The sequence below is a fragment of the Oryza glaberrima genome, chromosome 7 (assembly GCF_000147395.1).
Source record: "Oryza glaberrima chromosome 7, OglaRS2, whole genome shotgun sequence".
NCBI lineage: Eukaryota > Viridiplantae > Streptophyta > Magnoliopsida > Poales > Poaceae > Oryza > Oryza glaberrima.
Window position 1 is genome coordinate 26,133,610 of NC_068332.1, and position 12,235 is coordinate 26,145,844.

At 42.6% G+C, this 12,235-nt stretch overlaps 2 protein-coding genes and 1 non-coding gene across 6 annotated transcripts; 1 reads left to right on the forward strand and 2 right to left on the reverse strand.

Annotated features, from left to right (window-relative positions):
• Positions 1 to 38: 38 nt before the first annotated feature.
• Positions 39 to 111, reverse strand: TRNAA-CGC (transfer RNA alanine (anticodon CGC)). The gene has a single exon. It is a non-coding gene; the product is annotated as a tRNA-Ala (tRNA).
• Positions 112 to 499: 388 nt separating this feature from the next.
• LOC127779759 (transcription factor TGA2.1) lies at positions 500 to 4,448 on the forward strand. 4 transcript variants are annotated; one of them, XM_052306654.1, is made up of 10 exons: positions 501 to 838; positions 1,140 to 1,233; positions 1,459 to 1,643; positions 2,049 to 2,132; positions 2,219 to 2,278; positions 2,538 to 2,615; positions 2,711 to 2,762; positions 2,899 to 3,170; positions 3,269 to 3,514; positions 3,655 to 4,448. In XM_052306654.1, the coding sequence occupies exons 3-10, from the start codon at positions 1,578 to 1,580 to the stop codon at positions 3,799 to 3,801; spliced, it is 1,005 nt and encodes a 334-aa protein (XP_052162614.1). In that variant the 5' UTR covers positions 501 to 838; positions 1,140 to 1,233; positions 1,459 to 1,577; the 3' UTR covers positions 3,802 to 4,448. The 4 variants fall into 4 exon arrangements, with proteins under 4 accessions (XP_052162617.1, XP_052162614.1, XP_052162616.1 ...); XM_052306656.1 differs by having other exon boundaries at positions 1,466 to 1,643; XM_052306655.1 differs by having other exon boundaries at positions 1,140 to 1,223.
• A 2,958-nt stretch (positions 4,449 to 7,406) lies between these two features.
• On the reverse strand, positions 7,407 to 8,894 carry LOC127779150 (galactinol synthase 2-like). Its single transcript, XM_052305863.1, has 2 exons — positions 8,035 to 8,894; positions 7,407 to 7,936 (listed from the first exon to the last, which is right to left on the reverse strand). Exons 1-2 carry the CDS (start codon positions 8,806 to 8,808, stop codon positions 7,724 to 7,726), a joined length of 987 nt encoding a protein of 328 aa, XP_052161823.1. The 5' UTR covers positions 8,809 to 8,894; the 3' UTR covers positions 7,407 to 7,723.
• Positions 8,895 to 12,235: the final 3,341 nt, after the last annotated feature.

Sequence of the window (12,235 nt, forward strand, 5' to 3'; positions counted from 1 at the left end):
GAATTTCTGACAAGACATGCTAACTTAAAAAATGAAAGTGGAGGTGCGGGGAATCGAACCCCGTGCCTCTCGCATGCGAAGCGAGCGCTCTACCATATGAGCTACACCCCCATTTGTGCTATTCGTTGAACTCTCACTTACTAATTATATGTAAATACACCATATTTTTGTGAGATGATTTGCACCATGTCGCTGTCGCCTCCTCCTCCTCTGTCTGCGCCGCCGGCCGCCGGCCGCCGTCCGCCGGCGACGGCTTGCTCACGTTCCTCCTTTGGTGTCCCGGCGGTTTCCCTTGAGTTGAAGTGGGCAAGTCAAAGACGGAGATTAGCAAGAGGAGGAGTTGGTGAGCGGAGGCTAAGCGGCGGGCCCCACCAGCGCCGCCTGCCTATCCACAAAGTTGCGTCACGCGACGAGCCAACTGTTGCTGGGCCCACCTGTCATCCTCACCCCACCCCATGCACCGAGTCCACCCCGCCCTCCCCCCACTTTGGCGCCTTCCCTCTCTCCACCTCCTCCACTCTCCCACCACCACGAGACCTTCTCGAAGCTTCCTCCCCCCCAAACCCCTTCCGCTCCTCCTCCTCCTCCCAAATCCACCACGGCGACGCCGCTGCCGCAGAGCCCCTAGCTCCCGGAGGTCCCTCGCCCCCGCCAGCTCCGACGGCCTCACGGAAGGAGGAGTAACGTGGGCGTTGATTGGATTTTTTTGTTTTCCCCCCACCTTGAGTGAGTCTGTGCCGTTTCCCCGGCGGCGAGGGAGGGCAGAGGGCTGATCATGGTCGTGCGCCGCCGGTGCCTTGCCGAGATTTCCCCCAACCGCCACCGACGATCGTTCACTGTATGCATGCTCTCGCTCCCCTTCGTTTTTGAGTTGGTTTCGATTATCAAGTAGTATGTATCAGGCCGGGTATTAGTATTACCACCAAATTCTCTTATGCTAGTGTGCGCCCGCTATTGCTCTAGTATTTACAAGCTGTTATTTTTACTCCTTAGTACTACTTGTTTTGGTCAAAATTCAAAACGTCTACTGTACCTGTTGTATTGGAAATTTTAAATGGTTCATGAATGAATTCACTACCCAAGAACAAAGCTTGTCCAGTAATGACATTATCTATTGGCTCGATTTATGTTTGGTCCAGTGGCACAAAGGGGAGTAGCACTGTCCAAGCTGTTGTGGTCCGTCAGGGAGATTGGCCAACCTGTGGGGTTTCAGATCGACATAAGTACGTCAGTGTGCGTATTCTTGTCCCCACGTGCTTATCATTTAAATTCTTCTACTATTATGTTTTCTACTATGTACGATTGCTGTAACTCCTGAGGAGTTACTGTCTTTGATTAGAAAGAATTTGGCGCAAGCATGTACTGTACGATATCCTTAGCTGTTTGAGGTTTCAGTATGTAAGCTACTAAGTCGTCAAAGATTTCCCTTCTTTTTTTTAAAAAAAAAATGATCTGTAGATTTCAGCCATCGATCAATCTGGCGGTTCATAGGGCTGTGCTTGCAACCTTTCTGGCAGAAAGGAGAGAGCAAAGTGATTTGCTGTCTCCTGTTGATTGTGGCCTGTTGAGGCCCAGTAATGGCAGATGCTAGTTCAAGGACTGACACATCGATTGTTGTAGACAACGACGACAAAAACCACCAGGTAATCCTTTTTGAGGTTGTCATCTTTCCTTTACACGCTAAGATGCCATCAAATTGACTGCTAGAGCTCAAGAATAGAGCTGGTGCTGTTAGGGTAGTAACTTCTTTTCTCGTTTTCTACTTGCTATGAGTTGGATAATTGAGAGATACTCAACCAATAGTCTTCTGGAGAATGGAGATACCACTGACTATGACAGTAGTAAGAAGAATCAAATGTAATTGACCGTTTAAACCTTGCAATTCTTGTGCTGTTTCATCTACTGACACTGAAGCACTCATACTTTTAATCTATTTTATTTACTGATTCGCAATGTCATGTTTTGCTGTAGCACCCTGATAACATATTGATACTATGAATCCACTGCCAAATAGTGCTCTAAATATGCTCAGCTGCTCAAACTTGCAGTTAGAAAACGGACATAGTGGTGCAGTCATGGCTTCTAACTCTTCAGATAGATCTGACAGATCTGACAAACTTATGGACCAAAAGGTGACATTTTAGTTCCGTTTCTTTTCGTATACAATGTCACTTAATCTTGTGTGATTAATTTCATATTGTATTTTGGCATGCAATAGACAATGCGGCGGCTTGCTCAAAATCGTGAGGCAGCAAGAAAAAGTCGGCTGAGGAAAAAGGTACTACTGCAGATTTGCTCTTATGTTCGCTTTTGCTCTGAATAAAAAAGCCTTGTTTGGAAAAGCATAGGATTAATTCTGTGAACTTACCTGTGCAAACTAGGTCTATCTAATTTGAATTGTCGCAGTTGTTATCTCTTTTATATGGGATGGCAAGGGCTTAAGTCAAATATGAATCAAGTTTAATTGTTTAATTGCAGTTTTTAGTGATAGTTGTTTTGATCCACCATGACATGTATTTTCTCTTTGAACATTTAAGGCATATGTGCAACAACTAGAGAGCAGTAAGCTGAAGCTTGCACAGCTAGAGCAGGAACTTCAGAAAGCTCGTCAGCAGGTAAAATCTTTATGGTTGCATGCTGGATCATCAAAAAATAGTTTTGAAAAATACTACCTTCTGTCCTCAGAGAATTCTTGGATATTCAATTGCAGGGAATCTTCATCTCTAGCTCTGGAGACCAGACCCATGCCATGAGTGGAAATGGTAATTTGTCATATTTTCATCGCTTGGTACCCATTAACATTTTGTGTCTTGTGTACTTACATTGTTTTATCTTTTTAACAGTTTATATTAACTGTTTGCTGCATGCTTTCTAAAACATTAAGCTTGTGTTTTGCAGGGGCATTGACTTTTGACTTAGAATACACTAGATGGCTCGAGGAGCAAAATAAGCAGATAAATGAGTTGAGGACAGCAGTGAATGCTCATGCAAGTGACAGTGACCTTCGTCTTATTGTTGATGGCATAATGGCGCATTATGACGAGGTATTCAAGGTTAAGGGTGTAGCTGCAAAGGCCGATGTGTTTCATATACTTTCAGGCATGTGGAAGACACCCGCAGAAAGATGCTTCCTGTGGCTTGGTGGTTTCCGTCCATCTGAGCTTTTAAAGGTGACCGCGGATTAAATCTCAATATTTTCTTATTTGTCTGATGCCCCTTTCTGGTCCTGTAATTTATACTGATTTCACCATATGGTACAAAATTTCAGCTCCTAGCAAATCACCTCGAACCTTTAACCGAGCAGCAGTTGCTGGGATTAAACAACCTCCAGGAATCTTCTCAGCAGGCAGAGGATGCACTTTCACAAGGTATGGAAGCACTGCAGCAATCTCTGGCAGATACTTTGGCTGGATCTCTCGGTTCATCAGGGTCTTCTGGGAATGTGGCGAACTACATGGGTCAGATGGCAATGGCCATGGGTAAACTAGGAACGCTCGAGAATTTCCTTTGCCAGGCAAGTATCTTCACCTTCTAAGTGTCATCGTTCTTCTGCCTGACAACATGGATTTATTAACTGGTGATTTGTGTCAGATGTCGCCTTTGCAGTGATTAAAGCTTAGATTTTGACTATTCTTTTGGTTTCATTTTTGTCAGGCGGACAACCTGCGACAGCAGACATTGCATCAAATGCAACGAATTCTGACGATCCGGCAAGCCTCGCGGGCTCTTCTTGCCATACACGATTACTTTTCACGCTTGCGTGCTTTGAGTTCGCTGTGGCTTGCTAGGCCACGGGAGTAACAAAATCGTCATGTGTGCCTGTGACGAGGTTAGACGCTCATTTTGATGGACTGCAGATAATTGGGTTTTTCCCTGTACAATTGTGTTGGCAGCTGTGGACTAAAGTTAAAAACTGTACCTAAAGTGGTGTATGCAAATAGGTGAAGCCTCTAAGTAAGTTATAACGATTGCATTATTGTGTTAGCAATAAAAGTTGGGTAATTCAGGATGTGTCCTGAGTTGTTTTGTTGTAGTAGAAGAACTGCATGTAGTGGCTGGAAATGCAGTGTTGAATGTAACTAAAGCTCTGCTGCTCACGTTGCATAATGTTGTGTAGTAATAGTTAGCTAGTGATGCCCATTTTACCTGCACTCCTCTGGGAAGCTGAAACTGCAACCTGAAGCAACCACGGTGCAGAAGACCGCATGCATGGTAAATGATTAAAAGGATATATATGGGCTCAACATCGCTGCCAAATCCTGAGATAATGAACAGGCATGCTAAACTGCTACTTCCACATGAAACTTCCCAGTTGACATGAAGAATGAGCTGTTCAGTTTTATGGTTTCTGTGTTGCACTGTACATAATTCCTGTACGGGTCTGAATTTATCCTGAAATCATGCTAAACTGCAGAAGCATATGAAATCTCCAGACCGGTTGACATGAATGAGGTGTCCCAGTTTTTACGGTTCCCGCGTTGCGTTGCACATGTTTTCCGTATGTTTAACGGGTCCGAGTTTATCCTGTTATAGTATTGACAATTACTGTACCATTCACAGGTGTTTGCGACCTAAGAAGTCATGACATGTAACAGTAACGAAACAAGAAGAAGACTGGGGATTCGTGTGACAATTTTAGAAAACCGTCGGCAGACAAGGCCGTCTGCCCCTTGTACTCTAGAAAAAAATTGACTAATTAATGGCCGGTTAGCCAAAATGGCTGGGTCTCCCTTTCCTGATGTGAGTACTGAAGTTAACGGCAAGACGATGGCAGCCTGCAGCGCGCGGCGGTCGCTGTCCCAGGTGACTCAATGCACACATATATACTACGTATATGACTCATTTCTACGTGCTCATCCAAGCTGAGCCGAGCCGTAGTCAAGCTAGGCAGCAAACACATTACACATAGATGGATGGATAGACGGTGGATGGAGTGCTCCTTCCATTCCAAAATATAAGTATTTTTAGCGCAGTGGTAAGTCAAATATTTTCAACTTTAACTATTAATAAAAAAATCAATCACGTAAAATTAATGTTATTAGATTTATCATTAAATAAACTATCATAATATATAACTCTTTTATTTAAAATATCTTACTTTTATATAGATTTTGTTGGTTAAAATAGTATATCAGAAACTATGTTAGAGTCTAAAAACACTTATATTTTGAGACTGAGGGAGTACCTAATTTGTCGTCGCCCGAGCGGTGAGGGCGATGGCGAGGCGACGAATGAAGGTACGTGCCATGGTTAGGAGGGAGCAAGACAGTGTTGACATGCATGCATCGCCTACTCTCAAACTCTGTTTTGATTTGATCTGTTTCCTTCTGGTTTTCGTTCAGCGCCCGTCGAATTGCCTCACGAATTAATCCTCAGGCAGCCAGGCGATGCTTCCTTTGAACCTGGCACTGTGACAAGGGGGCTACTACTTGCTCCCTCCGTTTTATATTGTGCATCATATATTTTTTTTTTAAAAAAAAGCAAACTACTCTGTGCTTCATTTAATGTAAGTATGTGATGAAAAAACATAAAAAGAAACATACTGACTTTAACTCCCTCTACAACACTTACATTAAATGTTCGCATGCAACATAGATACAAATTACAATAAGATTAAATGTGTCAAACAAAAGGACCAAGGCCATATTTAGTTCACGTGCCAAATTTTTCTAAGTATACGGACACACATTTAAACTAACAAAACAAATTACATACTAATAACAAAACAAATTACAGATTCCGCATGTAAGCTACGGGACGAATTTATTAAGCCTAATTAATCCATTATTAGCAAATGTTTACTGTAGCATCACATTGTTAAATCATAGCGTAATTAGGCTTAAAAGATTCGTCACGCAAATTACATGCAAACTGTGCAATTGGTTTTTTTTCGCCCACATTTAATGCTCCATGCATGTGTTCAAACATTTAATGTGACGGAATTTTTAGAAGTTTGAAGTAACCTAAACACTGCCCCAAGGTAATATTAATAATAACTTTGGAAATTTCCATTTTTGGATAATGTGATGATCAATATATAACGGAGAGACTACTTTACTAACCGTACTATTTGTTACTTATCGGATGATGCAGTTTGAATTGGTTAAGTGGATCACCGGTGCAATTCAAGCAGCAAAAGAAAGAAAAACGAAACGGGTGGATAATTAAGGTAGGTAGTACGTGGACGTGGTTGAAGATGAAGGGCGTTGGCCACGTACCCCGACAGGTGTGCAAATTCGATTGCGACTCAGGAGACAGGAGAGTGCATGTGTCACCCGTCCATCGTCATTTGCGCGCCCAATCGCTTAAATTAATTACTAACTCCGTTCCAAAATAAATGCAGTCGTAAATATCCCTACCCAACGTTTGACTGTCTGTCTTATTTAAAAATTTTATGAAAAATTTAAAAATATTTAGTCACACATAAAGTACTATTCATGTTTTATCATCTAAGAGTAATAAAAATACTAATCTAAAAAAAATTTAAATAAGACGAATGGTCAAACGTTGAATATGAACAGTGTAAAACTATACTTATTTTAGAACGGAGGGAGTAGTCTCAAGTTTTGTTTCGGATAAGGTAGCGTACTCGATCCATGATCCATCAGCCAGTAATTGAATTGAATTGTCCTAAGCGTGGGCGGTGCACCGACCAAACCACCCCCTCTCCTGTGCATGTGCTGCTGATGCTGATCGATCGTCTCTGGAACCCATTCTTGGCATTCATGTCAATTAACGGCTTGATGATGATCGCTTTCCAAACCAAACGACATGTACATGACAACATCCGAAATTACCGCTTCATTCTGGATCAAGACGTACCTGATTTCCTTCCCTTTTTTATACTCTTATCTTCTCTTTCATTTTTCATAATATCTCTTGTTTAGATTTTTCTTATATCATACCTTTCATTCTTTATTTTTCACATCTTAAAAGAAAAGATATAGCCTACAACACAGGCATAGGTACGTAGTTACATGTTCAGATCAGGACGCTAAGTTATCAAAATATTGATTGTCTTACTCCCTCCGTCTCAAAATAAGTGCAGTTTTACACTTTTCACGTTCAACGTTTGATTGTTCGTCTTATTTGAAATTTTTTTATGATTAGTATTTTTATTGCTATTAGATGATAAAACATGAATAGTACTTTATGTGTGACTAAATATTTTTAAATTTTTCATATTTTTTTAAATAAGCTGGACGGTTAAACGTTGGGCACAGATATTCACAGCTGCACTTATTTTGAGATGAAGGTAGTACAATTTTATAACTTGATAATCTTATTTAAGATTTTTGATTCTACAATTCTATATGTACTTAGAGCTTGAAACTTTTAGTTCAGAATCGTGATTTTAACAACACTGAGAAGACATTGACAATATCATAGAAGCTAGTACAAAGGTATATAGAAGAAAAACCTTTATTAACTACAAAATGTATCAACAGTAACGTACATGTATAGTAGGCAGATCTGTTTATAGTTAGACCAACCATATACGTACGTATTTACAAACTGAATACAGACTTTGGGTGTTACCTCGTACTAAACAAAAGAAAAAAAACACACTCAAAAGTAAGACCATGACCGATATATCTGCAATACTAAAATGTTTATGCAGATCATATCCCCTAATTAATCATAGCTAGCACTCCTTAATAAGCGCCAATTATTATTGTAGCTATCAAGACTTGACGGCGGCCACTGCCGGCGACGAGCGCGCCTACGCGGCGGAGGGCGCCGGGAAGTACTTGACGGCGCCGGCCTCGGCGAGCGCCGTCCGCATAGGCTGGCTGGCCTCGTCGGCGTTGTCCTCCTCCTCCTTGTAGTCGAGGCTCTCGTCGTTGTAGATGTCCCACCACCTCTTCACCAGCATCTTTATATCTTCTCTGTCCATGTTCTCCTCCTTCCCGGTGAACCTCCATGGCTTCGAACCCTGCAATCAAATCATGCCATCCATCGCTCGATCAGATAATCGATCATTCACCGATCGATTCATCGAATTATCGAGATGATCGATCATGTAATGCTTACCGCTGCACAGTAATGGACGACCTTGACCTGGTCGAGGTCGACGTTCTCCGGGTGCCTCCAGAGCATGGCGAGAACGAGGTTGTAGACGTTGGGGATGGGCTTGTACTGTTCGCGGAAGAACATGTTGAGGAAGTCCTGCTCGGCGAACGGGGTGGGCGGCGTGACGACGAGCGCGTCGAGCAGGTCCTTGGCGGTGCCGAGGCCGGGCTCGTGGACGAACATGCCGGCGTTGAAGTAGAGCGGCGGCGGCGGGCCGAGCTCGCGCTCCGGCCACGCCACCTCGTCGGCGCGCTGCTGGCAGTAGCCGATGTCGTACTGCGGCGTGTGGCTCCACGTCTTCTCGCAGAAGCAGTCCTTGACGGCGTAGAAGGCGCCCTTGTCGAGGTCGAACAGGTGGTCGATGTTGTCGAACACCTGGATGTCGGCGTCGAGGTAGACCATCCGCTCGTACTCCACGAACTCCCAGATGCGGAGCTTCGAGTAGTTGATCACGTAGTAGGCCATGGCGAACTGCGTCTGGCTCTCCGGCGGGTACACCGGCTGGATCTCCCGGACCACGCACCCCTGCTCGACCAGCTTCCGCCGGTGCTCGCCGGGGACGTCCGGGAGCACGGCGACCACCAGCGGGTACGCCGAGCGGACGCGGCGGAGCCCCTTGGCGAGCCCCACGACGCCCTTCCAGTAGTCGCCGTCGCCGGCCAGGAACGTCACGTACGCCCTCCTCTTCGCCGCCGCCAACGCCTTCTTCTCCGACGACACGTTCGGCCCCATCATCGATCGATCAACAAACAAGCTTTGCAAATGATCTAGCTAGATCGAAATTTGCAAGAGAAATGTTAATTTGCTTCAATGGATTGGTGTGCTGCAAGATTTTGATGAGGAGTTCGTAGCGGGAGGAGGAGTTTAAATAGGGAGCCTGGTCGCCTCTACCCGTGGCGGTTTTGCGGTTGAGGACGGTTATCACGGGGGATCTGGGACGTACACGTGTCCGGCACGGGAGATCGAACGGCTGCGGTGGAAAGGACGGGCCTCGGCAGGTTGGCGCGATATTTCTTTCTGGATTTATGAAGTGGGGTCCACTGATTAAGTAAGGCTGGGTGCGATGAATATTCGGCGTCATGGTATGGCCGGTGATTACGTGAGCAAAATCGAAATGGATAAAGTGGAGTAAAAAAAGGAAGAAATTATTACTGACCTGGTTGGTAAATGTAAATTAAAGGTAAGAAAGTTAAGGCGGTTGGAATGTGGTAGATAGCTCTCTCGATCGAATATTCGATCGGATGGTGTTTTTTTTTACTGCCTTTATCCGTTGCAGTTTGGAATGCAATGGGGATCCTTCCATATTTATTGATTTTTCTTTCCTTTCATTTCTGGCCAGCCTTCAAAATTTAGGCTGTTGATTTTAATCGGGGCGGGTTTACTGGGATTTGATCGGAGGCTACCTTCAATTCCTTTTTTTTTTATCTCTTACCTTCAATTCCTTCAATTCCTACTGCCTTAACTGAATGAAAGGAAATGAATTATCGAAAAGAAAAGAAAAAGTAACAGAACGAGCTAGAAGCTGGAATGAGGAGCACTCAGACTATATGGTATGAACTTTGGGTATGTTCAGTAAATGGGGGTAGGAAAATAATATCACATCTTTTAAAAAGTAATATTAATTGCATCATAGTTATTTATTTTTCACACCTCATCTAATTCTAGTCATTCATTCATCGTCCCTTTTCATTCTTATACATCTTATATTACCTCGTTTGCCAAACACAACATTTGTGGTTTAGAAAATCGGGTGTCCATTTATTCGGAAATCAAAATATGGTCTAAGAGACGACGATTACGCCATTTGCATAATATATTATAATAATTCGGATGGGATAATAAAAGGGAACATGTAGTATATTAAAAAAAAAAGGGCTTGCATGTGTCGCTGGAGTAAAGAACCAACCTGAGGAAACAATATTCCGATGGTTCGCTTTATATATCCGTGAAGGGAGGCACGTGGTGAAATGGGAGGGGATTGCATGGAAAGAATATGCAAATCTCATCTTCATTTTTTTTGGGTTGGGGATAAACGTGCATGGCCGGTATCTGCAGAAGCCTCTCCTCCAGTCTTTTAATTTGTTTCTAGAGTATTTTGGCAATCTGGCTACTAGCTGGAGAGTAAAAATTAAGAAAAAGAAAAGAATCTGGAACTGCTGCTGGTTGTAGATGGGCATATCAAGGGCAGACACATGTACGTACGCGTGGGTGCAGAATTAAGAAACGATTGATCCATCCTGTTGCAACAACACACGTAGTAGATCAGCTGGTATACCTAGCTTACCCTTGTTGGGTCAAATTAAAGGTCTCAAGGATGACGTATGTTGCGATCTGGTCGGTGTGTGTGTGTCATTCATATTCGGTCCTGCTACGCTAGCTGCTTCTGCTTCTTCTTCTCCTTCTCCGCTATATGCGCGTGACTCGTCGGCATGGCAGCGTGCGCGCTGTCCTGTACAATATCTACTGTCCGTAATAAATATAAATAATATGAGCCTATTTAGATTGTAGCTAAAATAAATCTTATCAAGTTTCAGTAATATTGTTAAAATTTTGGCAGGATTTCTTACATATTGACCAAATTTAGCAACAAACTAAATGTAAACATTTTTTTTAACTTTGTAAAAAAAATAGTATGGTTGAAATGGTATCAAATGAACAGCCCTATATAATATAGCTAGATAATATAAGTTTATATAAGTTAACATGGTTTACGATAATTTAAACCGTATACATAATGATGATCCAAATGTAAAAGTAAGGTGATGTGGCTTTACGAGAGAAGAAAAAAAGGAAGGTAATTTCGATTGTAGCTTAATTAATCATCTAAGGGTTAAAAACAATTAAGATGATATAGCTTAAGGGTATCCACAATGTAGTGCAAAAGTAGTCCATAAGCAATACAATATTTTATTCAGCCACCTAGCAATATTGTGGAACTAGTCCACAGCAAAGAATAAATAACAAAAGCTACCCATAAGTATATGGGATGGCCATAGAGAATAAAATATGTTATTTGTCTCTACTTTCTCTCTCTCCTCCTAATATTATTTGCTATATATATACATTGTGAAGGTTACAATAGTTAAAGCTCATATATATATATATATATATATATGGGTCCCATCTATATGGACTAGTTTTTCTATATACATTAGTGTTGCCCTGATGAGAGTATAAAATAAGAAAAAAAATTGGACTATAGATTAATCATATAAGGGCTAAAAAAATTGATACGTTATGGCTTAATGAGAGAAGAAGAAAATAGCATTAACTAAGTGATGATGAACTCTGTAAGTATATAGAGTCCTATGAAAAATAGTGAAGAAATATATTCAAATATTATGTGAATTATGTGGGATGATGATTTTATAGAATTATAGATAATACAACATACTTGTATGATATTTTAGAATGGTGCAAAGAAATAACAAATCCTATCATATCTTATAACCCACTAAATTCTAAAGTTCAACATGCAAGGATATAATCCTTGCATGTTGAACTTTAGAATTTAGTGGGTTATAAGATATGATAGGATTTGTCCTTACAAGGTTTGGTTCACTTCAACACCGATCCACATACTATACACATTTTGGCTGTATATATCCACACCTGAACACATTGGCTTCTGGGCATCTCAGTGGGGGTGGCTCTGAGCATGCGGGATAGGAGCTTGACTAGCATGACGAGGCAGAATCCCCAACCCTCACGCGCACAAGTGAAGGCGACATTATAGTTGCAGTTGGGACCCAGCCGCCACACGTGCACAGGTCCATGACGCGATCACTCCCGGCCGTTGGGAGCCACTCGCCCGGGGGCCTTCGTCGCTGAGCTTGTCCCCGATGGCTGCCACCCTTCTCCCCCACTCATTGTCGGCTGACCTGGAGGTTGCGTTGAGATGGGAAGGGAGGTGGAAGAAGATTGCCAGTTGATATGCGGGGTCTACATGGGTCCCACACTGACTCAACCGTCAAGTCACCAAAACTGGAGAGCGATACTGTCTTATAACCAAATGTGACATGGTTTTACAGGATTCTGGTATTCCGGTTCAAGGACAGGTTTAACACTCGATGACAAGATAAAGGACTGCAGGTGAACTTTTTCCGAGATGAAAAATTTCCAGCCTCATGGGCCTGTGCATATGACCCATAGGCCATAGGCA

What these genes read in the sequence shown, in the direction of transcription:
- LOC127779150 (XM_052305863.1), bottom strand. Translation starts at nt 8,808, where the DNA reads ATGATGGGGCCGAACGTGTCGTCGGAGAAGAAGGCGTTGGCGGCGGCG. An exon ending in TCGTCCATTACTGTGCAGCG is followed by an intron (nt 7,937 to 8,034) that starts GTAAGCATTACA and finishes ATTTGATTGCAG; the next exon opens with GGTTCGAAGCCATGGAGGTT.
- LOC127779759 (XM_052306654.1), top strand. Translation starts at nt 1,578, where the DNA reads ATGGCAGATGCTAGTTCAAGGACTGACACATCGATTGTTGTAGACAAC. An exon ending in ACGACGACAAAAACCACCAG is followed by an intron (nt 1,644 to 2,048) that starts GTAATCCTTTTT and finishes TCAAACTTGCAG; the next exon opens with TTAGAAAACGGACATAGTGG. An exon ending in ACAAACTTATGGACCAAAAG is followed by an intron (nt 2,133 to 2,218) that starts GTGACATTTTAG and finishes GGCATGCAATAG; the next exon opens with ACAATGCGGCGGCTTGCTCA.